Source organism: Tamandua tetradactyla, chromosome 5, assembly GCF_023851605.1.
Source record: "Tamandua tetradactyla isolate mTamTet1 chromosome 5, mTamTet1.pri, whole genome shotgun sequence".
Taxonomy (NCBI): Eukaryota; Metazoa; Chordata; class Mammalia; order Pilosa; family Myrmecophagidae; genus Tamandua; species Tamandua tetradactyla.
Window position 1 is genome coordinate 10,128,469 of NC_135331.1, and position 26,155 is coordinate 10,154,623.

General features: G+C 55.1%; 2 protein-coding genes and 1 long non-coding RNA gene across 5 annotated transcripts in view; 1 reads left to right on the forward strand and 2 right to left on the reverse strand.

Moving 5' to 3' along the window:
- Positions 1–1,431: 1,431 nt before the first annotated feature.
- On the forward strand, positions 1,432–23,120 carry RHOF (ras homolog family member F, filopodia associated). Of its 3 annotated transcripts, XR_013175541.1 has the most exons (7): positions 1,432–1,846; positions 2,145–2,232; positions 9,525–9,634; positions 9,731–9,865; positions 10,655–17,168; positions 19,071–19,265; positions 21,345–23,120. XR_013175541.1 is itself a non-coding variant. In XM_077159769.1 (5 exons), the coding sequence occupies exons 1-5, from the start codon at positions 1,709–1,711 to the stop codon at positions 10,817–10,819; spliced, it is 636 nt and encodes a 211-aa protein (XP_077015884.1). In that variant the 5' UTR covers positions 1,432–1,708; the 3' UTR covers positions 10,820–17,255. The 3 variants fall into 3 exon arrangements, 1 of the variants encoding a protein (XP_077015884.1); XR_013175542.1 differs by lacking the exons at positions 1,432–1,846; positions 2,145–2,232 and adding an exon at positions 2,279–4,549; XM_077159769.1 differs by lacking the exons at positions 19,071–19,265; positions 21,345–23,120 and having other exon boundaries at positions 10,655–17,255.
- Positions 5,896–11,871, reverse strand: LOC143683584 (uncharacterized). Its single transcript, XR_013175543.1, has 3 exons — positions 10,694–11,871; positions 10,153–10,180; positions 5,896–7,304 (listed from the first exon to the last, which is right to left on the reverse strand). It is a non-coding gene; the product is annotated as an uncharacterized LOC143683584 (long non-coding RNA).
- TMEM120B (transmembrane protein 120B) overlaps positions 12,198–26,155 on the reverse strand; it is a 46,776-nt gene continuing 32,818 nt past the window's right edge. Inside the window, exons 6-12 of the mRNA XM_077159768.1 lie at positions 24,481–24,570; positions 17,710–17,775; positions 16,818–16,879; positions 15,625–15,717; positions 14,705–14,769; positions 14,391–14,459; positions 12,198–13,963 (exon numbers count right to left, since the gene is read on the reverse strand). Coding sequence (XP_077015883.1) covers positions 13,856–13,963; positions 14,391–14,459; positions 14,705–14,769; positions 15,625–15,717; positions 16,818–16,879; positions 17,710–17,775; positions 24,481–24,570 — 553 coding nt within the window. The 3' untranslated portion in view covers positions 12,198–13,855. The remainder of the gene's footprint in view (positions 13,964–14,390; positions 14,460–14,704; positions 14,770–15,624; positions 15,718–16,817; positions 16,880–17,709; positions 17,776–24,480; positions 24,571–26,155) is intronic.

Consider the following 26,155-nt stretch of genomic DNA (forward strand, 5'->3'; position numbering starts at 1 on the left):
AAATTGTTCACATTTCCTAAACTCCATTATACTGTGACAAGACTGTGAGCTCCTCGAGGGCAGGATCACAATGGCTTCTCAATAAATGTGTTGCAAAAAAAGGAATGAATGAGTTGCTTTGGTTTTGTTAAGGTGTTGGTTGGCTCACTAGATGTCCCTCAGACCTGGTGACCCAGAGCAAAGGCCAGCGCTCCCACAACCTGGGCCTGGCCTGGCCTGACCTCCCCTTTTCCTGCTCAAGCTGTTGTCTTTTGGGTTTCCACCGGCGGTGGCTGCTGCCCTCTGCTGGTCAGATCCTGCTTGACACCCGCTGAAGACCTTGAACCAGCGTTTTTACAACTGCCAGGTTGGCATTTCCTCCACGGAGTACAGTTAAAACCTGATCTTTGTTGAGAATTTTGAAAATTGGGCCTCTGGGTTAGGCAGGGCAAAAAGATCCCGAATCCTGACCCCGCCTCCCCTTTGAGGAAACCAGGTGAGGTCATTCTGGCCCTACATGCTGGTAAGGTTTTGTTGGAAATGAGCTCTACCTACCCCAGCTAGTTGGATCCCACTCTCCTTAGTTCATGCCTAGCGCCCACCTGCCTCAGACCTGCCCCAGGGGTCCCTCCGCCAGCTCTGGCCAATGGCCTGGCGTGTGTAGAAGACAGCCCAGGGTCGCAGAGTCATAGCCGGCTGCCCTCATAGTACCCGCACGTGGTAGTAAACGCTCACTAAACAAATAGCTGGTTTGGTCGAGGAATGGGAAAGACTGGGGAGGATTCCTGACGTGAATTGTGACTAATAATAATGTGGCTGCTGGGGAGAAAACTAAATTGCTTGGTTGGGGTAGGGATTATCAGTCTCCCCAAAGTACACAGAGCTGGTGCCCTGCTGGTCTTGGAACTAGATCTACCCCGGCCACCCCAGAGTCCCCAACGGTATCGGTTCCGTTCACACGCGTGTGGCCCCCGCGGGAAGGAGGCGCCCCACATAGCCTGTGTTCCCGGTTGCTCACCTGCGCCGAGACGAGCGCCCGGGAGAGGGCGCCAGACGTCCACCCTGCAGCCCCAGGGAGGGCCCAGGTAAGCGGAACCCCCATTCCCCAGCTCCAGCCCTGCACATTCAGGCGCCCCGAGAGCCAGAGCAGGGGGACAGATATGACCCCGTGGCACCATCGCCGCCACCTCCTGTGGGAAAACTGAGGATAGAGGTGGGCTAGCCACCAGGCCATCCAGTTGGGCAGGGCAAAGCTGGGGCGCTTTTAGCCGGGCCTGAGACCTGTTCTCTGCGGACCCCGATATTGGAGGCACAGTCCGCCAATCAATGAGTCCCTGTTCGATGGGGGAGGGCGAGCTGGCCAATCAGAGAGTCCCTGCCAGAAGGAGGCGCCTGCCAATCAGGGGCGCCCCGCATGGAGCCGCGGAAACGCTCGGGTCCTGCCGGCGGGGGGCGCGCCGTGACGCGCGGGGGTGGGAGCTGCGCTTGCGGCGCTGGGCACACCGTTTCTCGGGTGCCTTACTTTTCCTGGGCCTGAGAACCGAACGCCTCGGGCCTAGGCCCTAAAGGAAGGAAACTGAGGCTGGGGGTTCGGCCCGGGTGGCTGCCTGGCGGAGGCGCTGCCGGCTTCGAGGGGGGGCGGAGTTTTCCGAGGCCCCGCCCCCGTCCGGAGCGCTCGCCGGCCGCCCCAGCGCCCTGCCCTGCTTGCCGGTGCGGCCCGCCGCGGGCTATGGACGCCCCCCGAGCCCCGGGTCCAGCCCCCGCCGCGGGCCCGGGCAGAAAGGAGCTGAAGATCGTGATCGTGGGCGACGGCGGCTGCGGCAAGACCTCACTACTCATGGTATACAGCCAGGGATCCTTCCCCGAGGTGAGGCCCGCTGGGGGGCTGGACTTGAGGGGCTTGGGGTGGGGCGGACTTGGGCCCCTGGGGCCGAGGGCGTCCCTCAACCCCTCGCCACCCCCGAGCCCGCACTCTGGAGTCCCTGACACCCTGAGCGTGGGAGAGGTGGCCGCCATCCCGGATCGCCCCTCAGGAATATCAGAGCCCGGCGGGGCAAGAGGGGCTGAGCCGATGGAAAGAGGGTGGGGGGAGGCGTGGGGCGTACAGCCAGACTGCGGACCCCTGCAGCTCCACTTGAAGACCACCCCGACCCCTTGTCCGACAGCACTACGCCCCATCCGTGTTTGAGAAGTACACGGCCAGCGTGACCGTGGGCGGCAAGGAGGTGACCCTGAACCTCTACGACACGGCCGGTGAGTGCGCCTGCGCGCTGGGGGTCCGAGTGGGGACCAGGGGAGTGTCCGACCGCAGGTTTTTCCCTGGACGGGCATCCCCACCCACCAGCCTCCCCGTGGCTCTTGCAGGCCCCAAGCTGGGCACTGGCTCGGAGTCCCGTGGGGCACCTCGTGGCTGGATGGCCCTGGAGGCCTGTGCCTCTGAGGCTTCAGTCTCTCTGTCTGTAAAAGGTGGGTGTTCGCACGAGGGGAGCTCCAGGGGCCCCCTTCCCAGCTTTCATGTGCCAAGGGCCCAAGCTTCAGTTCCTGTCCTGTGGTTCTAGAAAACAGGCCTACAGTCCTGCTTCCCTGGGCTCTTAGATGTCATGTGTTACGTGGTGTGGCATCTTCACATTCTGGGAACTGCAGATCTGAGACCCTGTGGTTCTAGGATATTCACACAGCAGAGCCTGTGGGTCCCAGATGTGGGGTCCTCCAGTTCTGTGTCCTGAGATTCCAGGTGTTGTGGCCATTACTTTAGCAGCCCACGCTTCTGAGGTTCTATGGGCCACACACAGTTCGTGGTGCTGGAATTCTGTGTTCTCCAGTGTTGTCTGTACTATTAGGATTCTGAAATAGCTATGGTTCTGTGTTTTCCTGGTGTCCTGGGGAGAAACCAGTTAACATTAGAAAATGAATTGTGGAAGGAATGGAACTTTAGGGGATGTGGGTCAGAAATAAGGTTCTGCCTGCCACCTGCAGCTCCTAACTCATGCAGATTTATACTTGTTGCAGGACAGTAGTGTGGGCTGTTTTGGGGGTGAGGGTGAGGTGGGAGGTGGAGAGCACAGCCATAGGAGAACTGGGCTAGCACAGCCTGGGCCCTGCCCTCTGGGAGCCTCCATTCTTCCCTGGTACCCCTCTGGGCTGAGTCAACATTGGAGAGCAAAGGTCAGGATCCCAGGTGGGGCCTCATTCGGCCTCTCTGACTCAGTGTTTAGTGGCCTGCATGGAAACACGTCATGGAGGTGCCCCTCCTCTGCTGGCCAAGCCTAGCACGTGTGAGCTGCGGCCTCCCACTGAGCCAAAATCCAGGACCGGCTTCGCCCAGGCAGACGGTAACATGTCACCTCTGTCCCTGGCTTTGGCACTTTGTGATCCAGGCACTCCTCCCCTACCTTGGCCTCTGAGGACCCTCCCTTGCTGGAGGGAGGCTGCAGGGCCCTGCCCTGAACAGAGCCATGCCCCCAGCTTGGGGCGAGGGGTGCTGGCAAAGTTTGCCAGGAATTCCCGAGGGAGGGCAGTGAGTGTCTGGGTGTTCCTTGGATGCTTTTGATTTCACCTGGGTCCTGACTGGCAGCCAGAGAGGAGCAGTTTCATTAAGTAAGCTTTGTGGGGGGTGCTGCTGGGTCCGAGAGGTGGCACAGCTTCCCCCAAGGGCCCTGGGAAAGTCAGGAGTTTTCTCTCCTTCGCGCTGGGGCCTCTCCTGTCAGATCCAGGGGCTTTAAGGTCCGGGGCAGCCCCCACCATCAGACTGAAAGCAGGTACCACTGCCGACCTTCCTGGCCTTGGCCAGAGAAAGATGCTCCCAGAACTTGTCTGTGTAGATTCACCTGTGGAGGCCCTGGAGCGCTTCTCCTCGGTGTTAAGGAAGAGCAGGTGCTACGAGGGAGCGTCTTGCGGCCAGAGCTGTGAGAAGGCAGCGGAAGCACCCCTCTACCACAATGTTCTGCCAGCAGGGTGTCGCCCCATACTTTAGGGTCACACAGGGGCTTACATGCCACCACCTGCAGTGTATCAGTCGAGTCACCTAGACCCCGGTTTCCTCATCTGAAATTGGGGCTAAAAGAGTGATGAAGATTAAATCAGATTAATTTCTTGTGCAGTGCTTTAGCACCAGGCTGGCTCCTAGGAAGGGCAGGACATGTGTTACCTGTCACTGGGATTTTTAACCGCCGCCCACACTCAGTTCAGGCCCCGCCCCTCCCTGGAGCCTTTTGCTTTGAGCCCGTGTCCTGCAGAGCTGGGTGCTGACCCCCAGCCGAGATAGGGCTTTTCCAAGCAGCAGAGCAGAGCCAGGGGGTAGATTCCTCAACGGAGCCCTGGGGAAGTTATGCTGGCTTCACAGCAACGAGGGCCACCCAGGGGGCATGTGGGTGCCCTGTCAGTGCCCCGCGGTGACTGGGGAAGCCCCCACTGGGGGCAGGAAAGTCCCTGGCCAGTGAGCCACATGAGGGAGAAATGGGTCATACCTCCAGGCTTGTCGTGAGGGCAGCTCGAGGATTGTGGCTGAATGGAAGAATGAAAAAACCTGACTGTGGCAGGCACCCCAGGGAGGACCTGGGTAACCAAGGTGGTAAGAGATGATCCTTACTTTGGGATGGACAGAGATTAGCAGAAGGTGGAGGGGAAGCCCGGCCAGATGGCCAGCTGGACAGAGGTTGAGGGAAGGGGCTGAGCTAGGGATGAGTGCAGAAGAGGTTGTTGTGGAAGTTTCTAGAACCTGATGGGTTGGACCCCGGTGGGACATGTCCCCAACCGGGGGTGTGACCTGATCTGGGGAATAGGGGTGGCCTTAGGAGAACAGATGTGTCCATCCTCAGGACCAAGTGACTGCCCTGGTGGTGTCAAGGCTTCGCCTGGGGCCCGCGGGGGAGGTCAGCCTGGTGGCTTGTCCCCATCCTGCGGAAGCAGCTACAGGCCCCGCAGGGTGGGAGGGTGGGTGAGGGGTAGAGGGACCTCTGTGCTCAGAGGGGGAAGGGGAGGGGTAGGGTGAGAGTACCCACAGCCCCAGCAGCCTCACCCACCGGGCCCCGAAACCCTCAGGCAGGAAGTTGTGGTGAAGCCTGAAGCTTCCCCGGCAGAGGCGAGGTAGGGGCGCCGTAGAATGTAAGGTCCCAGCTAGGGGCTGGCCTTATCTGGGCCTTGAGATTGGTTGGGTCCAGGGCTGGGGACCCAGGGTGAGCTGGGGGATGCCCCAGGGAGGTGGGGCACTATGGTCCCCTTCCCTAGCCTGAGATGGGAACACAAGGACAAGTAGGGGCAGAGGAGTTTCTAAGGGGACAGAAGGGGTGTGGGGAGGCGGAAGCGCTGGCAACTTGCGGCTCAGACAACCCAGCCTCAGCTCAGCCCGCCCAGCCCCAACTATTCTCATCTCCGGGGCGGAAACACAGGTGGGCGGGACCCAGCAGAGCTAGTAAAAGTGGGTTCCTTTTCTGGAAGCTTCCTCTTCTCACACTACCTGCACCCTTCCCCTGACCAGCTCCGTATCCAGAACTAGGAGCCACCTACTCTGTGGGTGCTCCCCCCCAGATTTGGCGACCATTGTGGCCCGACGACACCCCCTCTCTCCTCAACACGGGTCCGGGCCTTAAAGACCCTGCTCCCAGAAGGAGGCTGCCCCAGGAAAGCTCCACCCCCCGAAGGAAATACCCCGTGTAGAGAGCAGCTCGCTTCTGCCCCAGCCCGCGGTACCATAGGACACCACTTCGAGGGGCGCCTTGGCCGAGAGTCTTTTCTCCTCCAGAAACAACTGCTTGCTTTTGCACATACCCCCACAACTTTCCTGACCTCTTGGAGCCTGTCTGCAAGGACCAGCGTCGGCCCCCTAGGTGATTAGGGGCAGGTGACTTGTCCCCTTTAAGCCTTGGCATCATTGGGGGTGAAAGGGAGAGGCCCGCTAATGGTTGTAGGTCCAGAGATCCCGAGGTGAGAACCCCCCACCCAAGCCCCTGCCCCTGAAGAAGACTCTACTGCAGTAGCAACCACAGTGGCTGTCCCTCACCCTTGCCCAGCATTTCCCAGCCTCCACTGGCCTCTCACTTCCAGTGTGAGACAGGGTTATCACTTACTTTCTCAGATAAGGAAACCAAGGCCCAGGGAGAAAGGCGCCAAGGTGCCCATATGAGCGTCTGGGTGGAGCCTTGCTCTCCTGGTCTCCCGGGGTGGGTGGAGCACTACACTCAGCCCCTCCTGCAGTATCTGCAGGGCACCCTGGGCCTAGGTCCATCTGAGCATGGGAAAGGTGAGCCAGGTGGGGTCAAGCCAGAAAGGCATCCAGGAAGAGGCTCTGGGGTCTAATGGGGCAAGGACAGCTCCCAACCCCAATTGTCCCTGAGGGTCCTCTGTCATCTACAAAGCCTCCTCTTAGCTGTGTGTTCTCTGTGCTTCAGTCTCTACATCTGTAAATTGCAAATAAGAACAAATTAATATCAGTAATCATTATAGTCAATAGTAAAATTTCTGTAGAGGAATGAGAAGTTAATGCACGCAAAAGGCTTCAAACAAAGGAGTGAGCACTAATCAGTAAATATCATCATATTGATCGCTTTTATTTGTATTGGCATCAGGGTTTGCCTTCATCTCCCATCCCCATTCCACAGTTGTGGACACTGGGGTCCACAGGTTAATGCCCAGTTGGGAAGGCTGGGGAAGGCTTCCTGGAAGAAGAGCGCCTGGCAGACAGCTGACCTTGGAGCCGGGGACTGAGGGGTCCAAGGCCACAGGGAGAGGTCGCCAGCCTCAGTAGAGCAGCCGGGGGCCATTCTCACCCTTGTTTTTGAGCTCACTTGCGTTCCGGGCACCGTGCTAGGGCCAGGGGACATGACTGCAAGCAGCTCAGACCCGGCCTGGGCCTCTCGGGGCTGACAAGCCCAGGGGGACACCAAACCATAGCAACACGGCGCGACACCGGGTCGTGGTGTGTGCGCCATGGAGACGCGGCGGTGGGACAGGCTGGGCAGGGGACTCAGCGCCTCAGGAGAGGCACCCTGGCTGCAGCGAGCTGAGGGGAACCGTGTGGCCAGCTAGGGGAAGACAGTTCTAGAAGAGGGAACAGGGAGGGCCCCGAGATGCGAGCAGGCAGGAGTGGCTGCTCCTGGGTCCCCGCGGCCTGGCTTCTGTCCTCCACCTGCGCCACTCAGTCACCGGGACGAGTGTCATCGCAGGCGGAGACTGCTCAGTCTCACAGGCACGTCTCTGCCCATCTGCTGCGCTTGACAAGGGTCGGAAGACTCCACAGCCTGGTTCAGCCGGTGTTTCCCGATTGCCTCCTGGGTGCCCGAATCCTTTTTAAGGGCAGGCGTGGTCGCTGCCGTCCTGGTGCTTCCATTCTGGGGGGAGACAGGCTGTGAACAGTAAAGCTCTAACATGGTTGCAGCAGGTATGGGGACAGAAACTTTTCGGTGCGGTTTCAGAGACAATCAGGGTGGGAAGGGACTTGGACAGAATGACAAAGGGGGGCTTCTTTAAGGAGGTATCGTTTAGCCCCTAGAGGAGTCAGCCAGGCGTGAACGAGGGGAGAGATTGGGGGGGGAGCACAAGAGGGTAGGTGCGTGGGTTTGAGAAACAGGAGGGGGCATGGGGGAGCTGCGGTGGGAGGTGGTGGGCACCGGGATGTGTGAGGATGGGGAGAGGCTTGACTGGTTTATACAAAGAGCAGTGGGGAGCCATTGTAGGTGCAGAAGCTGGGGGACAGTGCAAGATCTGACGTGCTTTAAGATCTGTCTTGCTGCCGGGTGGACGGTGGGTTCTTTGAGGGACAGCAGGAGACCAGAGAGGAGGGCACGAGAGAGCCACGATGCCGGTGGGGATGATGGATGGAGACAGAGCCCCGCTCTCCAACAGAGCCTCCTGCAGTGCTGGAAATGCTCTCCGTGCTGCCCATTAGAGTAGCCACTAGCCACCCGCGATGGTTAAGCACCTGAAATGTGGCTGGTGCAACCGAGGAGCTGTTTTTAAAGTTAGTGTCCATTTAAACAGCCCCGGGTGGCTAGGGTGACCCTGCTGTACCGCGCAGGTCTAGAGAGACAGGGGCAGAGCTTGGGAGGTGGGACACTAGGGAGGGACTGGGCTGGAGAAGCACTTTCCCACGTCCCCTTAGGATCTCCTCAGCTTCGAGGGCCAGGTTGGTGTCCGCTGAGCCCTGCACCCTTTCTGCAATGTGAGGGTGGGGACCCACCTCCTGGACCCAGGGGAGGAACCTGAGGCTCCCGAGGTGTCGGGTCTTAGGCCATGTCACACAGCTGTAAACTGCAGAGCTGGGATTCGAACCCATGACCTCAGGCACAGTGCTGCGGGGGAGCTGGCTGAGGGCCACAGGGGGTCCCCAGGGGGAGGAAGACGGTGGCTGTGTCCTGTCATCAGCTGGGGTGACTTGTGCTGAGAGGTTATTGGCCAGGAGGGAAAGGGGAGCAGAGGGAGGCTGATGCCGCCCAGCACTCATGGCAGCGGGCGGCGGGGCAGGGGCTGGGGGCACCAGGAGCCTGAAAGGTCCCCATTCTTTCTGTGGGACTTTTAAAAAAATACCGAGGGCCTGCTGACTAAGTGTGGTGCCTGGCCCTGGACTGGTCCCCAGACCAGGGGGAAACAGCAGGGCAATGGGTGGAGTGCACATGTGTCTTTGCGGGTTTCCTGCATGTGTGCCTCCTGCCGCGGTGGAGCCTGGGGATGGCTTTTCAGAGGAAATGCACCCTAAACTATTCGGGGGTAAGGGTGGGGTGTCGGCAGCAATTCAGAGACCACAGCACTCATCTGTAGGTGAGTGAGGGGACCCTGGCGAGGGAGCGCACTGTCCTCCTGCAGTTTCTCTGTGACGTTTGAAATTGTCAATATAAAACTAAAAAGCCCCAGTCGAGTCCCAGTGCTCAAGGGGTACACAGGTGGTTCAGTGAAACGCGCCTGCTGTGCGAGAGGCCTGGGTTCGATTCTCGGTCTGCACACCCCCACCTCCCCCAAAATAACAGCCCTGTGCTTGAGCCTAGCTCAAGGTTCCGGTTCAGTTGCTGTTGGAGAGAGGCTTAAAATACCCCCCGCAACCACTGTCAGGGCACCCAGGGTGCCGAAGCAGTGCCGGCGAATCTGGGCCCGAGGCTGCTAGATGTCATTTAGAACCTGAAGGGCTTTATCCCCGAGAAGCCAGAGCTGCAGACCTCAGGCCTTGGAGTCACCTGGGGAGGTGGTTCAGTGCAGTGTCTTCCCCCGGCCCCCCAAAGTCTGACTCCCTAGGGCAAGGAGGGTTTGAACCCCGTGGGGCACAGTCTGCTCCCGAGGCTACACTTATACCCTGGGCTGCAGCCACCGCAGTTCCAGCGCTTTAGCGCCTACCCTGTGACAGGCCCAGCACTGTGCCTTTTGTCTCTGTAATCTTTGCCACCCTCCTGTCCCATCAATCGCTGCCACCCCTCTTTTATAGATGAAAAAATAGAGGCCTAGAAGCACCAAGTCACCTGTTCAGGGAACCCCCCCACCTGGCTTGTCTGAGCCCACAGAGAGGCCTCGCGATATTCGGGGATGGGGTGCCCCTGTGACCCCCACCTGCCCTCTGGTTTCAGGGCAGGAAGACTACGACCGGCTGCGGCCCCTGTCCTACCAGAACGCCCACCTCGTGCTCATCTGCTATGATGTCATGAACCCCACCAGCTTTGACAACGTCCTTATCAAGGTGAGGCCCGCCCTCAGCCAGCCTGGGGGCGGGTACAGTGTGCCCTGACCCCTGCCCAGCCCTGATGCCCCACCCTCTCCCTCCCCCTCCACACAGTGGTTCCCTGAGGTCACCCACTTCTGCCGCGGGACCCCCCTGGTGCTCATTGGCTGCAAGACAGACCTGAGGAAGGACAGGGAGCAGCTGCGGAGGCTCCGGGCTGCCCAGTTGGAGCCCGTCACCTACGTGCAGGTGGGCAGCCAGGGCATCTTAGTGGCTCTGGGGGAGCCAGAGCAAGCAGGGCTCTATGAGAATTTAATGATAGCAACTACCTGCTGATCTGAGTTGAGGCTGATACTGTAAATATCCTCCATTTTGCAAAGGGCAAGTCCAGAGAGGTTAAGCAGCTGCTCAGGGCCACACAGCGCTCTCTACTGCAGCCTGGATCTGGCCCCAAGCCCAGAACCTGGGCCCCTCCCACCCCATCTACCCGAAGGAACTTGAGGGCAGGCCTGGGTTTGAAAGTCAAGTCTCCTTACCCGTGAGAGTCCCAGGTATATCCACGCCCTGTAGTTTTTCCGATGAGGCATGGGAGAATAAATAGGGAGAAAAGGAACATAAAGGAATATTAATAAATAAATTTTAATACAAAGGGCATGGGCATTAATAAATATCCATTAGTTAGGAAGTAAATGTAGATCTTCTTGTATGTACCCTATTAGCAAGCCCAGTTGCTGAGATTGTGGTTTCAGCACGGAGAAGGGAGAGGCGTGGAGGAAAAAGGGCCTTTGGTCTTTAGGCTTTAACTCCTACCACAGGCCTGAGAGATCCAACAAACCGCCCCAGTTCTCAGAGCTCAGCCTCCCGGCCTGCAGCTAAAGAGAGGCAGGGACGGCAGGCGGGGACTCCCCCAGCACCCCGGACAGGCCTTATTCCTGTCCACATGCACTGGTGAGGGCTGGCAGGGACCAACGACAGAGAGGGGCCTCCAGCCACCCCACGCTCCAGGCCCCTCGTTTGATGCTGCTCCCCCACCCCCAGGGCCTAGGTGCTTGTGAGCAGATCCACGCGGCCCTCTACCTGGAGTGTTCGGCCAAGTTTCGGGAGAACGTGGAGGAGGTGTTCCGAGAGGCGGCCAAGGTGGCCCTCAGGGCGCTCAAGAAGGCCCAGCGGCACAAACAGCAACGCCTCTGCTTGCTGCTGTGACCCCGGCTGCTGGAGCTTGGTGTCTCTGCCCCAGGGGTCTTAGATCATTCTGGAACTCTCTCCTGTCCTGGCTGGGGCTTCCTGACCACGAGCTGACCTCTAGGCTCCCAAGGGAGCCGTGGCTCCGGTGGGGAATGCGGGTGCTATTTCACGCCTCCTGGCGCTACGGACACAGTGCACCCTGCAGAGCATGGGCCACGGCGTCTGTCTCCAGCACAAGTGTGCCCTCGCTGTGACTCCCACCCGGCCGCCTGGCGTCCTCTCCATTTTGCACATCCAATGTATGCTTGAAATTAAAAACCACGTCTGCTACATGGGAAATGTGGACTTGGCAGTGTCCCACGTGGTCCCCCCAGCCTGCTGCCTCCCTGAGCTCCGGAGATAGGCACCAACACATCCAACAGCTTCCTTCTTCCTTCCCCCAGGAACTCGGGGGCCACGCAGGGGCCACGGCCTATCAGGGGAACACAGCCCCGGACATGGGGGCCAGCACCAACCACCCCCCTGCCCTCCCAACCTATGCAGCGGTTCTTAGGCTCGGCCTTCCGTGTGGCCCCCACTATTTCAGGGTGGGGCCCACATGCCCAAGGGAAAGAGGAAACGGTCTTCCAAAAGGCACAGTGTGGACCCCTCAACCACCCGTCTGGCCCCCTGCTCAGCCTCCTGATCCCTGAACTCAACTGGAAATTCAAGATGAGAAGCTCCACCACCTCCCTGCGCGATCTGGGGCACCCTTCTCTGGGCTGTGTCCCCATCTGCAGAGGACAAGATGGGCCAATTAAATAGCCTGATGGCTACCGTCTGGCCCCTCCAGCCTCCACTTCTACCGAAATGTCTAGCTCAGGAGCCTGAACCAAACCACCCTGGCCTCCCCTGAGGGACAAGATCGACCCCCGCCCATGCATGAGCTTCTCAAAGCTAGTCCTTGAGCCACCTCTGTCAGCAGCACCGGAAGGGCACTTGTTAAACTGCAGCTTCCTCAGTCCCGGACCACCTTCTGGAAGTTGTGTGTGTGTGTGTGTGTGTCTGGGGGAATTTCTGTGTGTGTGTGTGTGTGTGTTTGGGGGTGGGGCCAGGGCTTTCTACTCAACGGCCCCCGGGAGGCTGATGTGGGCTCAGGTGAGCGTCAGGAATCTGGCTACCAGGGTGGGCTAACGCCTTCAGGTTGCTTCTACCTTCCCCAAGATCTCCTGTGACCAGCCCTCCTTGCCCAGCAGGCCTAAGTCTTTCAAAGAGCCAGGTGGCCAGGGCAGGAGACCACTGAAGTCCAGTGCACTCCACCTAGGTCCCCCCAAACCCTGCCATGCCCTGGGGAGTCGACAGAGGGTTCAGACCACAGACATCTTATTCTAGCAGAATACAAAGACTTGCAGACTAATGATGGTCAAAGGCAGGGGTCAGCAAACTGGCCTGTGGGCCCCATCTGGGCACTGCCTGTTTTAGTAAATTAAGTTTTATTGGCACACAGCCATGCCCATTCGTGGACATGTTGTCTGCTTTCACCCTACAATGGCAGAAGTGACTAGTTGTGACAGACTAATATGGCCCACAGAACCTGAAATACTTCCCATCTGGCCCTTTACAGGAAAAAGTTTGCTTACTCCTAGCCTAGAGCAAACTCGAGTGCCTAAAGGGCCAGCTGCAAGGCCTAAAAAGCAAGTCAGGCAGGTATAAAAGGGATTAGGGGGTCTGCAGCAGACTAGAAAGCAAGCACCGTCCCAGAAATGCAGCTCTGCCTAGCGCTGCCCTGTGGGAATGCTGCCAGATCGGTCCGTCTTTCTAGGGAAAGTAGAAAGGGTTCTCATTTTAAAAATGAAACTAATTAAAAAGAAAAAACAAAAACTAAGCCCCTTTGAGGGACAACAAAGCACATCTGCAGACACCAGCTGTGAACACTGGTCTCAGTGGATTTGTCGGGAAAGCTGGGCGGCTGAGGCCCACGCGGGAGCAGGGCGGGAGTGCAGCAGGACATCCACCCAGGCCCTCGGCCCCTTCCCACCAACGCAGATTCTCGCGCGTCAGCTGACCAGACCGGCCTAGCCCTGGAGCAGGGCCTCCGGGGGTGGGGGGGAACCTGCTCCTACCAGCCTCCTCCCCCAGCCCCCCCACATTCCAGCACCTGAGGGGAAAGGAAGGGAGGTGGGGAGTGGGTGCCTTTCCTGATGCTTAAATCCCTGCCAAGGCTGTGGGTCAGGGTCCCACTCCGAGTACTCACTGCAGGAATCGGGGTGGGGGGGGCTAAGGAGAGGGTGTCAGGGACACTCCACAAGAGGAGACCCAAGCTTTGAGAAATGCCCTCCATCACCCCAGTCCAGAGGCTGGGGTGTCTCTGGTGGTGACCCTCGACGAGCAAACCGTCCCCTTGAGGGACCCCCACCTGCGGGGTGTCGGGAGGCAGGCCTGGTTCTCCTAGCTGCCAGCAGGCGGAGGCCGGGAGGCACAAAAACAAGAGGCAGAGACAGACAGTTGTTGTCTGAGAACTTAAATAATCCTCCCACCCCCACCCCAGGGGGAGGGAGTGGAGGCCTTGGAGTGGGGGGAGGGGGTGGCTTACAGCAGAAGCAGTGGGGAAGGCTCCACAAGAAGCTGAAGGGGTGAATTCCAGCCCCCACGCCGGGCCTTGGTAAGGAGGGGGTCAGCATAAACCCAACCCCAGCGAGGCACATCCAAACCCCGACGTGACATGCGGGGCTCAAACGATGGGAGGGAGAGCAAGGGGCTCCCTGAGGGTTTGGGCCCCTCCCCAGGAAGACTGGTCCAGTCTCGGCCCGCCGAGGGCAGCAGGGAGGGCCCCGCATTAAATAGGCTCATAAATAGGGAGGCGGGGGGTGGCTGAAGCTGCGCAGCCAGGCTGGGTCATGGTCCTCTTGCCCGGCCAGGGACCAGTGCCCAGTGCCTTGGCCCTATCCCCAGCGATGCCAGGGCCCCTGAGATCGCTGCTGCCGGCAGCCACAGCTGGCAGAAAATGGGCAGCGAGGTCCGCCCCAGAGTCTCAAAGTCCAGGGGCCGAGGGCACAGGTGTCCTGGGGCTCGTGGCTACTTCATCTTGTTTTTGTTCTTCTGGAGTTTGGTGTGCACGACCTTGAGTGTGGTCAGAAAGTTGCCGAGGAAGAGGACGAGGAAGGTGAGCGCCAACACAAACACCTGGGCAGGAGCAGAGGGGCACGGGCAAGAGAGAGGAGGGAGAGGCACTGAACAGGCTGTGGAGCTCTGGTCAGCTGCCCTGGTGAAAGGTCCCACCAGCACAGAGCGCACCCACAAAGTGCAAGGTGTTGCCAGTAGCATAGAGAGAGCTGGACAAACGGGGGTGGGGAGGTGGTCCTCAGGGCCAGGCTGGTCCCAGTAGGCCAGGCCAAGCCCCTCTCTCGGCCCCCCACAGCATTTGGTGGGGCGGAACCTCCTTGGGATTTACTGCCCACTGGGCTCCCCACCCCCACCTCTACCCCCTCCTAACCACTCCCAGGCTCTCGTGGCAGAGAGCTTCCAGGCAACAAGCCCCTTGCAAGGGGGCACAGAGGGATGGGAGGCCAGCCTTCCCCAGGAGCCCCCGGCCCCCACCTCCACACCATACCTGCCATTCTTTGCATTCCTCGTGGCTGGAGAGCTCAAACAACGTGACAGCATTGTAGAGCTGCCAGAACTGGAAAGAGGGGAGACAAGAATGGCTTGGCAGAGAGAGGGGCCAGGCCACCCGGCACCAACCAACCAGGTGAAACCCAGGGGCCCAGGCCAGAGCAGGCATAAGGGTCAGGAGCGGGCCAAAGTGATTCCAAAGCCCAGAGAGCCATCCTCTCCCCAGGACCCTGCAGGGCCCAGCTCTGGGATGGGGGGTGAACACGGGTCAGCCTGGACCAGAGGACACCCACAGTTGAGGGGGGGACTCACATGGCCACAGAACAGGAAAGGTAGCAGGAAGGTGAGGCCCCTCCACATCCAGGACTGGAACCCTTCTGTGGAAGGCAAGGAGGGGCCGAGGGCACGTGAGGCGACTTTGCCACTCCCAAAGCCCCACGAGGTGCCCTGCTATGCCAGCCCACCCAGGGGTCAGCCAGGAACCTACAAACACACCTGGGGGTGCCCCCCACCCAACACCACCTTTAAAGGTAGATGAGCATGCTCATTGTGAAAACAGGACATGCCAAGCCCTGTCTCCAGGCCTGATGGCTTGTAGCCAGCAGGACACCATGTGCTCAGGGGCCTGTCAACGCTTACAGACGTAGTGTGCGGCTGCTCTATTTGTGATCATCTTCACTAGCACTGGATTTTGCATTCTGTGATGCATTTTTGTAGCCACCATTTCAGTTAAGTCTTGACAAAGTAGGCCTACTATGCAGAGCAATCTGATGAAAACAGCCATCTCTGAAGGTAACAGTTTTGTTAAGAAAGTTTCCCCTGAAAGTTCAGGTGAGAGGTCTCCAAAGTTTTCTGATTGGGCACCCTAAATCTGAAGCTAAGCATGCATGCAAGTAAAGCATGTGTCCCCACAGATATACATTTATATATACACACACACTCACACACATTTATATGTATACATAAGTTATATATGCATAAAATAGGTTAATATCATGTATATTGTAAAACAGCCCAAAAAATGCACACTTAAAAAAGTACGAGCTCAAGGCCCAGCACGCAGGCCTGGCCCTAGCTGGCCCTCACACTGCTCAGCTGAAACGATCTTTGATGGCACCAAAGGACAGCAGCCCAGCAGGGTGAGTCTAACTGTGGTCTTACTAGATGCTGCTGGGGGTGGGGGAGTCCAAGTCCGCACCCTGTTGCTGCCCCCTGCAGCCGATGCTACTTACCCACAGTCAGGTCCAGGTGGTTCCTCTCCCCGAGGGCCCGCAGTCGGTAGAGGCAGCCCCTCTGGTAGTAGTACTGTAAGAACTGCACACAGCCTGCAGAGGGGGCACAGTGCTGGCCTCAGCAGGCTGATTGGCCCTTTGCCCCCAGGAGGCCAGGAGGGGCCTCCCACCCCCAGCACGCTCATGCACACACACTTTGGTCTGAAGCTGCTTTATCCTTTAACTGGAATTCAAAGAGAGCTCAGCTGTCTGAGGACCCATCTAAGCCCCAAGGAGTAGAAACTTCTGGAGTGTTTCTAGGCATGCAGTAGGTGCTCAAAACAGATGCTTGCTGGAATTCATCAAATGCCAAAACCCAGCAAGAGATAGTTCCATACAATGGGATACTCATCTTGCTATAAGTGAAGAGGTAGGACTGTCTGTATTGGATGGAAAACATCCCCATCAACAGAAAAGGAAACAGCTTATAAACAAGCCTTCATACCCAGAAGGATCCCACATTGGTAAAACGCACATAATACAAAATACGGCTATGTGTTTGTTCACGAGCAAAAGCATCTGAAAGGACAATGGTCTATTTAAGTGCCATCATCCCAAAGGGTTGGATACGTATAATTTCCATCTTGGCTTTGTTCATTCCTATTTGTTTGCAAGCAGGTTTTTATTTTAAAATTCAATTATATATATTCTGAATAGGTGATATGTAGCCAGTATAAAACTCAAAAGGAACAAGAGCACTTGGGTGAAAAGTAAATCTCCCCCTGTCCCCAGCCCTCCAAGCTCTCCCTCTCCAGAGACAGCCACCGGGGCTAGTTTACTGCATATAAATCCAGAGCTCTCCTTAAGTGAGAAAAATAACATCTATTTCAATCTTCAGGATTTATTTCAAGCTGGAAAACAAGGTTAGTACCCCAACACTCTTCAGCTCCCAAAGGTCACAGCTGGGTCTGTTCTCATTGGTAGCAACTCCGGCTCCGGCTGTGGTTTTGGGTCAGGACCGCCCCCACCCCGGGGTGAGGGTGGGGGATCAGATGGAGACAGAAAATGACTCTCTTCCAGACTGGCCTGGACCCTCCCCCAGCCTCATCTCTTCACCCAGGCATGCCCTGATGCCACACAGGGACAATCCTCGAACAGCCACACAGGCCACTGGAAGAAGCCACGGAAAACTGAGCTGAGCTACAAATACTCACTCTGAAAAATTGAAAATGCTAAAAACTGATTGCGAAACTTCTGATAAATAAGTCCATTAGGCCTGGAGGGAGTAAATGGGAAAAAGTAAAGGTTAGGCAGCTGCAAAATCATAAATTTAGAAATGTAACCCTGCCCCATCTCTATCCCAATAGAGAGACGAGAAACATGTTAAGTTTAAATGGAGGTACTAGTGGTCAATGAGAGGGAGGAGTAATGTGTATGGTATGTATGAGTTTCTTCTTTTTTCTTTTCATTTCTTTTTCTGGAGTGATGCAAATATTCTAAGAAATGATCATGGTGATGAATATACAACTATGTGATGATATTGTGAGCCACTGTTTGTACACCAGGTATGAAATGTTCATATGTTAAGAATGTTCATGTTTGTGTTGTTTGATTCTATCAATAAAAAAAAAAATTAAATGGAGGCCCCCGATTTCCACCCCTCTTTATCATCAAAATGACTCCTTGGAGAATCAGGTTGTTTCCATCACTGCTTTATGTTCTTTCTAGAACTAGGGGAGTCCCTGCTGATGCCCCGCTGTCTTCATGGCCCCCATTAGTGCCCGAGCCCAGTCCATGAGCTCCCTCCCTCTTGCCTCCTCCCATCCATCCATCCTTTCTTCCTCCATTCTTTACTCCTCCCTTCTGCTAAGCTCCCTGCCACTTCTCCAGCCACTGTCCTGGCCCCAAGTAAAAACTTTGCACTTGGCATGACAGAGGCCCTGCCGCTGAGCATCTGGTCTGGTTTTAAATTCACATTTTCCCTCCTTACCAAAAAAGATCAGCTCAGGCCAGCACCCTGGAAGGCCCCCACATCTGAATCCAGACCCCTTGCCCAATCCCCCAGACAGCAGGAGAGGTTCACAGAGCATGGAGGGGGGCACTTACCAAGTCAGCATCACTCCGGACAGAAACGTAGAGACGTAGTGGTGAGACACCCACCAGCCTTTAATTCTTGGAAAGAAAAAGAGAAGTAAAGGGAGCTCAGGGTGGGAGGAGGTCAGGAGGCTCTCTGGTTCTCAGCTGATGTGTGCAAGAGAGGCGCCACAGGCAACCGAGGAATGGCTTCTGGTAGCAAGAAGTGGACCCAGGCAATGACCTTGCCTTTCTCTGTGTTCTACACAGATGCACAATCACACAAAAGCCCCACATAGGTTTACCCAGCCAGGCATCCAGTGTGGGGATGGCTTCCTGCTCCCTTGGAACATGTCCCTAACTCCGTATCAGTCTCGAGGGCCTGTAGCCTCCCAGTCCTCACCTCCCATCCCTCTCCCCATTGCCAAGATCCTCCAGGAACCCTTGAACCTCTCAAGAAGCTGATGCTACCTCAGGGCCTTTGCACTTGTTACTCTTGCTGCTTCAATACCTTTGGCTGATTGGCTCCCAGTCAAAATTCAAGTTGCTGGTGAAACATTGCCTCCTAGGAGAGGGCTTCCCCAACCACTTTATCTAGAACAGCTACAGACCCTACAGCCTCTCTGGGTCATATCACCCTGTTTACTTCACAGTACTTAGCTCTAACTGCAATGATTTATCTTTTTACTAATTTTTATCTGAGCCCCCTCCCCCCACACATACAAACTCCAAAAGAGCAGGGTCTTGACTGTCTTGCTCTTTGATGCATCTTTGAAACCTGGCACAGAACAGGTACTCCACAATATGTAGCATAAACATACACATTTTATACAACATGTACACAAAGCTGGGACTACACATGCTTGTCCACAAAGAGATCTGACAGAAATACTCCCTGGGTGGCATCTCAGATGCAGCTTCTTCCTGGGAGCCTCAAAGGCCTGGTTCAGAATCTGTGGGGACCCCCTTCTCAGAACCCAGCACTCCTCCAGCTTGGGGCTCCACTCCCTAGCAGAAGAGGAAAACCTGGATATCAGCCCCTCCTCGGTGGGCCTCACAGGCCTCTCCTGGCCTTCTGGGGTCCTCCTTGGGAGCTCAATTATCTGAACATGATGTGTAGCAATCTGCTTTCCAAACACACCCTGGGAGCAGACATGCTTCCTCCTTGCAGGGATTAGGCAGCAGAGCTGGGGAGGCTGGCGGGATGCACCTAGGAGCGGAACCAACTCCCTCCCTCCAGGGGTCTCTCCTGGGAAAGGACTGGGGCAGAGAGATGGGGTGCAAAGCTGCTCACACCAAGGAGGGACCAGGAAGAGATGCAGAGGAGATGCCGGATCTGGCTTTCTTTTTAACTAAAATCTTTCTGCCACTTGTTTTTTGGTCTTCACTCCCAGGTCAGTGCCCATACATCTGTCTTTGGCTTCTCTGGCCACACGACAGGCCAAGATGAGGCTCTGCCAACCTCTCTTTGGCTGTTCCTCCGCTGTCACTATCGCCCTGACTGCTGAACATCCTTGGAGGCCCTTGACACAATGACATTGTTTGTTTCGTGGAGTTGGCTCCCAAGAAATGGACAACTGAGTCAGAGGGTATGTGCATTTTTACTCATAAAATCACCTCTAAAATAGATATACTAATGTACACTCCCAACAGCCATATATGAGTATCTGGTTTCCCAAACCCTCACCATCACCAGATTCAAAGTTTTAACTTTCTACCCATCTTATTAGGTGAGAAGTAGTGTGTTGCTGAGCTGTTCATGTGCATTTCCCTAAGGTTAAATGGATTTGAATGGTCTTAAAATCTTCTGGCCAGAACACAACCATCCTAACAGCAGGGATGGATCTTCCCCATCTTTTCTCCTTACAGTTCAAATAATAGTTCTGGGCATAAACTAAGTGCTCAGGCTGGAGCTTCTCGAGAGTTATAGTGAGGGACAAGGTTTTAGGTGGTGCCGTATCCCTTAGACTAAATGCTGAAATGAAGGCAATGACATCCTGAAGGTGCAGCAGTTCAAAGTGGCAGCCAGTCTGTATGCCACCAGCACAGAGATGACAGGAGACCCTTGCAGGTGCCATGTGAGTTCAGGGTAAGAGGGTAAGACCTCATCAATGGCTTCCCCAATCACATCTCTCTCTTGCCTGTCAGAATCCAAGACCACCTCTAGGCTCCAGTTTTCTAACGGTAAAGGCCGTTGGCCATGATCCCAACTTTCACCCTGAACAGTAATCAGGAGGTCTCTCTCAAGCCTCCTTGGGTCTCTGCAAAGCCACACATGAGACACAGACCCTGGTGGGCCTTGTCTCCTTTGTCCTACTCCCTTAAAGTCCCCTGAGGAATGCCCCCTCCCTCTCTGGGAGCGGCCTAAGCCACACACAGACGTTAGGCAACAAGCTTGAGTGAGGAGCAGCTTTTAATTGTACAGATCACTTTGCCCAGAGCTTAGCTCTGACAGATGCCATCAATAAGCAGAGCTCAGCAGCATCCGGTGAGGCTGGAAACTGCTCCTTTCCCAGTACTGCGCATACGAGCACCATCGCCTGCCTGCCCACCCCAGAGCTCTGGGCCTGTTTAGTACACATGTGCATATACATGTCTGCGTGTGCACATGTCTATATAATAGTTTTACTGTTATCTAATTCAGATGCCACACGATTAACCCAGTCAGTGGTTTTTAGTATATTTATAGGTAGCACAACCACCACCACAATCAATTTTAGGACATTTTCGTCACCCCAAAAAGAAACTTGCACCCACCAGCAATCATTCTCTGGGCCTACTTTGCCACAAAAACGAAGCTTGCAGGAGCTTGTGGGCTTTGTTTTATGAGCAGACAGCCTATGTCCCAGGAGGAGAGGGAACAGGAGTGGCCAGAATTCGGGGACAGCAGGTGTGGTGTCTGGAGATCGTGTGACCCCACCCTCCCTCTGGGACCCTTTAGCCCTGCATGTTTGTGTGTGTATCTGTGCACTGGCCACTACTCATCCATGGCCGTTTCTGGCTTTGTGCTTGGCATTGTCTGGACAGTTGGGAGAGCGGCTGACACACTGAGGATCCCTCTTGTGCCTGCCACCCCATGCACCCCACTATCTAAGGCCCCAGTGAAAGTCACTTAGAGTCAGGAACCCATGGGCTAGCTTCCTGGAAAACCCAACATGATAGATGATTCATTTGTTCTGGCCCAGAACTAACTCCAGTGAACATCTGGTATTCCAACCTTGGGTCAATCATTCCCCTGTGGGCCTCGTTTTTCTTTTGGGGACCTCACCTCCTCACCCCCACACTCAGCCTGGATGGCTGGGCTGGAGCTGGCCAACCAGAACTCAGCATCCCTCCAGGCACAGTGACTGGCTCAGGGATGAGCATATCCCCTGAGCCCAGACATCAGAAGCCTGCCTGAGATCCCAGCTGGTTCCCGGGGAGGAAAGGAGCCCTCCTTCCTTGCTGATGTGGCAGGAAGCTCATCTGCCACTACTGGGGGCTGGTGCAAGGGACAAGAGAGTGTGAAGACTAGGTGCATGTGTTAATACCGTTCAAGCTCTTTTTCACCTCCTTGAAACAATACCAGGTGTACGTGCCCATACATTCCCCACCCCTCCTTGTTTAGACCCCACAGGATGGGTTCTTGGCATTTACAAAATTTGCAAGGGACGATGTCTTGTTTACAGCATTAACTGAGTGACATCTCACATGGAGGCATCAACCACAAAGCAGGAGCTCCATCCCACACTGGGCAGTGGCCCCACCCTCACCATTGGAAGCCAGTGTGCCGATTCAGGCTTCAGGTGCAACAGGGAACAGGACGACAAGGCTCAGTAAGACCAAAGCTGGGCAGCAAACACACCAGAAGCATGATCAATCAGCTCCACCATCTCTAGAACCCTGGTATGGCCCCAGGAGTTTCCCTCATTCCAGAGCTTGGGTTCAGTTCATTGCAATAAACTTGGGGTGTTTGCTGGGCACCTTAGCTGGTCAAAGTGCTTCCTATGAGATGAGAAAGGTAGTGTCTCTCCCAATCTGGACCTTTTCCTTCTCTTCACGTGCTCACTTGGGCTGGTTTCTTAGCTACTGATCGGTAAGGGGCCAAGTGTGAGGCAACCTCAAATACATCATCCTTACCTGCCCCCAGAAGAAATCAGCTCTGAGAAGGAACTGGTGAGGATGTAGGCTAAATCTCCTGAGGATACTGCGGGTGAGTCACAAATTTTAATTACCCAGATTTGGCCCACCTGCCTGTCTCCCACCCCCACAAATTGGCATCAGCTCCTGTAGTCATTCCAAGATAAAGCATCTGTTTGGGCTCTACCTGCCCCATTCCAGGCTGCCACCCACAAGCCAGTATTTGGAGACAGGCCTGGAGAAACAGTGCTACTTCAACTGAGCTGTGTTAGACACTAAAGGGTCTTTTTAAAAAGACCTTTTGGGCCTTTAAAAGACTCTATGGTTGTTCTCAAAAGGCACAGATTTTGAGTTATTGCAGATTCCCAGCTAAGTGTCTGGCATTTTAGAAATGCTTAATATATGGGTGATGAATTGGGGGGGTGGGCAAATATCAGAGCTAACACATACAGAGCTTTATATTACTAGCTCAGGGACAGCTCTTCCTGCTCTCCCTCAGAGCATGAACTCCAACAAGGGCCCAAAGAAATCTCTGCTAAACTGTTAGGCAAGTGAGTCTTTACTACCACTCTCAATTTTCCTGGTGTGCCCCATACTTCCAGGGACTGCCCATTCAGTCCTGCTCCCTTCTCAACCCTTCCACAGCCCTGCTCCCTTCTCAACCCTTCCACAGCTTGTCATACCAGAAAAATGACCAAAGTAACTCTTACTAAAGTGTTAACAACTGTTAGTGACTTTGCTAGTTACTGACCCTGAGCACTCTTCAGATCAGTCCAGCAAAAGGGTGAAATTCCAGATCTGGTAGCAAGCCCATGGGTACAGGAAAATAATTTGTGACAAGGAAACCTTGTCAAGTGCCCTGGCCCCATTTCCCCACCATATACTAGCTCCCTTCCAGCTACTCCCCTAAGCAGGAAGATTCAAACTCACTCTAAAATGAAGGACAACTGTGAAAGTTGTTTACCTGGTACAATTTTCTACTTCAGGGTTTCCCAAAGCACAGAGCATGTACCATCAAATCACAAGTGACACCAGACATGGGACACTAGGTGATAATGAATCAGGTGGAGAGAAGTCATCTTTTCGATCTCTTTCTGCTCTCCTAAGAGTCTCATTAGATGCTTAGTCCATCTTAACATCCCTCAAGACTCGCTAATCTCCCTTTCTGCACAGACATGCACAGCGAGTGAGAGCAGGCCCCAGGCCTTTAGGAAGCAAGAATAACCAACTTCAATAATGTATACAATGAAAATTAAAAGATATCTTTACACTATTTTCTATTTCCTGCAAATAATACCTGTTTTCCATTTACAGTGGTGAAATAAAATTGTGTTTTCTTTAATAAAATTTTAAGTAAAAAAAGGTGTGGGATAATTTTATTTAAAATGTGAGGAAATTATTATGCAGGTGAGGTGTGGACATGGCAAATCGATGTGGCTGGGAAGAGCACAAGGCAAGCCTGAGAAATGACGTTCTAGTGGATAAGAGGGGAGAGAGACTTAGTTTTTGTTTCACACAGGGACAGGAACGAGAATGGTGAGCAAGAGTTCAAATGCTCACCCCCAAGGCATCGAGTCCTTGGGAAAATGGGTCTTCCAGGTAGTAAGCCGTGGACCTTACCTGAGTTCCAAGATTCTCAGCAGGCAGAGCAGAAAGGAGACTGAGAGGAAATAGCAGGGCTTCTCGCACTTGGAGCCCTTCGAAGATCAGAAACACGGGGGCCCCAATCATGCAACACTGACGACACAATCACTCCTCCAGGGGGGCTCCAAAACAGACCAAAGAGGGGATATGCCTTGACTAGGGCCCCACAGCTGATCATGACAGCACTGGGGCTAGAACTCAGGAGTACCCCGTCCCAGCCTGGCCTCCTTCCTCCTGGGCACCAACTCTGGCTAGGAAGGTTTCATCCAGCCCCTCACAACTGTCCGTCCTCCTCCTCATCTCCCTGTGGGGACCCATCAACTCCTGCCACCAGAATCCACTCATCTTTCTCCTAGCAGCACTTTGCCTCTGGGGAACCACGCTCACCCCAACCACTGTCCAAAACCCAGCTTCTGTGCTTTTGGGAGCAGCTACTTCTAATGATGACCACAGGGGTGGGCACGTGGCTCAGGCCCAGCCAATCACAGCAGAGCATTCCCTGGCTCCAGTGATTGGCTCAGGGAAGAGCATGTGATCCGGGCAGCACCAACGGAACCCAATGAGACTTCCTGGAGAGAAGAACATGCCCTATTTTACTGGGAATGCTAGAAAAAAATGACACGAGCCTGGGAGCTGCTGGGTGCCCCTACCTGGAACCAGTGAAGAAAGGCAGCACTGTGGAAGGCAGAGGTGAGAGAAAGAAAGACGCTGGTTCCTGACAACATTGTCACAGCACTTGGATTAAGCCTAACCTGAAGCCAGACCCAATGGACCTTCTCCTTGATATGAAAAAAATAACATGTCTGCTATCATATTAGGGCCGTCTGAGTTAGGCTTCTGTTACTTGCAAACAAGAGATTGATCATGAGCAAGTGAGGGTGCAACAACTGCACCAGCACAGTTTTTCTCCTTCCTGGGTCTGAACGGTCCCCAATCTCCCCAAGGAAGAGGGGAGTGCAGCGTGGGGTGACCTGATTTCCCTCTGTGACAGACTCCCCCTTGACCCTCCCTATGCCGCCCACAAAGCTAGGCGCCCATTACCTTGAGCCATTGCTGATGAGGATACTCTCCCGTATCGTCAGGGTGCAGTAGTACCATACCAGCAGGAAGTTAAAGACTTCATCTGTCACCCTGTCGTGGAGAAAGAACCCCGGGGAGGGGAGTGGGCATGAGATCCAGGGGCAGCTGTCCCTCTCCAGCCTGCAAACGAACCAGTTATCCAGGACTGAAGCCTGCACAAAGCAGTTGCTGCCTCTGAAAATCTCTTAATCAAACCACGGGGAGGCAGAGAGGAGTCCTCTCCACTGAGAACGCCTGTCCTCCTTCCTCGTCTTCTACCTGAATCCCACCTACCCTGAAGCTTTAAGGATTCCCCTCCTTCCTTGATCCCTCAGCTGAAAGCAACCGCTCTTCCAAGTTCTTATCATCTGATGTGAAGTTTCTGGTGGCACAGTGACCAAAGGACTTTACCAGGAAACCTAATATTCCTTTCTAAATTGTCTGCAGGGTTGGGATGTGAACTCTGACCATCCCCTCAAGCCACCTGTAAGCTTTGTTATACATGCAAAAAAATTCCTGGGCTGAATCGTCTGTAACAGTCGGTTAAGAACTCAGCCTGCATGGCCTTTTCCTGTGCCTGGCACATAGGAAAAGCACCATATGTTCTCTGTTATTATTTTAAAGGCATCACAGGGTCCAAAATCCACAAAATGAGCCTGAGAAGCCTAACTCTGGGGAAAGCAGACGCCTACCTGACTTGGACAGGAAACGGGGGCAGTGAAGAAGGGACCCAGGGACTCTGGCCTCCCAGTTTAGGGGGTCACATGAGATAACAAGCTCTGGAGCACACCTCCAGACAGGCGGCAGACCTGGCAGTGTGCCATGGCCACCTGGTTTCCTGTCTTAGTGCAAAGAAGAGTAAAGGTAAGGCTTCAGGGATGTGTTTGAGGTACTGACTGAGGCCTGACCTGCCGAGGTGTATCAGTTTCCTGCAGCTACTAGGGCAAAGCACCACAAACTCGGTGGCTAAATGCAACACACATTTAGCTTATCTGTGGAGTTCAGGAGTGCAAAGTGCATCAGCATGCTGTTTCCTCTTGGAGGCTCTAGTAGAGAATGTGTTTCCTTCCCTTTCCCAGAAGCTAGAGGCTGCCCATGTTCCTCGGCTCCATGTTACTCGAACCTTAGCTTCGGTTGTCACAGCTCCTCCTCTGAACCTGTGCCTCCCTCTCTGAAGGACCCCTGAGATGACACTGGACCCACGTGGATAACCCAGATAATCACCCCATCTCAAGATCCTTATCTTTCTCACACTGACAAAATCCATTTGGCATGAGGTAACACACGTGCAGGCTCAGGGGATTGGGATGTGGAGAGCTGGGGGACCCTGGGGTGGGGATGGGGCTATAATTTATCCCACTGCACTAGACCAGTGCTAATGATTGGGAACTTGCCACCTGGCGAACATTTTACAGGGATCTTCTCTCCTAATTCTCATAATAAGCCCGCAGGGTTGGTTCTTGTAGCAGATGCACCTGCCATGACCATGCTTATCTGCCCGACTCCAGCTGCCAGAACGTGCAACCCTTAGCATGTCTGGGGGCTTTCTCAGGGGTAGGGGGCAGGTGTGACTGGCAGCAATTGGTGCAAACCACCCCTGGTCCTTTGCCCAGCTTCCTTTTGTCACCTCCCCTTCCCCTACTAGTGTTTCCCAGGA

Bases quoted from the DNA above. Each gene is read 5' to 3' on its own strand.
- RHOF (XM_077159769.1), top strand. From the start codon at position 1,709: ATGGACGCCCCCCGAGCCCCGGGTCCAGCCCCCGCCGCGGGCCCGGGC. The intron at 1,847-2,144 runs GTGAGGCCCGCT...CTTGTCCGACAG, and splicing joins GCCAGGGATCCTTCCCCGAG to CACTACGCCCCATCCGTGTT. The intron at 2,233-9,524 runs GTGAGTGCGCCT...CTCTGGTTTCAG, and splicing joins GAACCTCTACGACACGGCCG to GGCAGGAAGACTACGACCGG.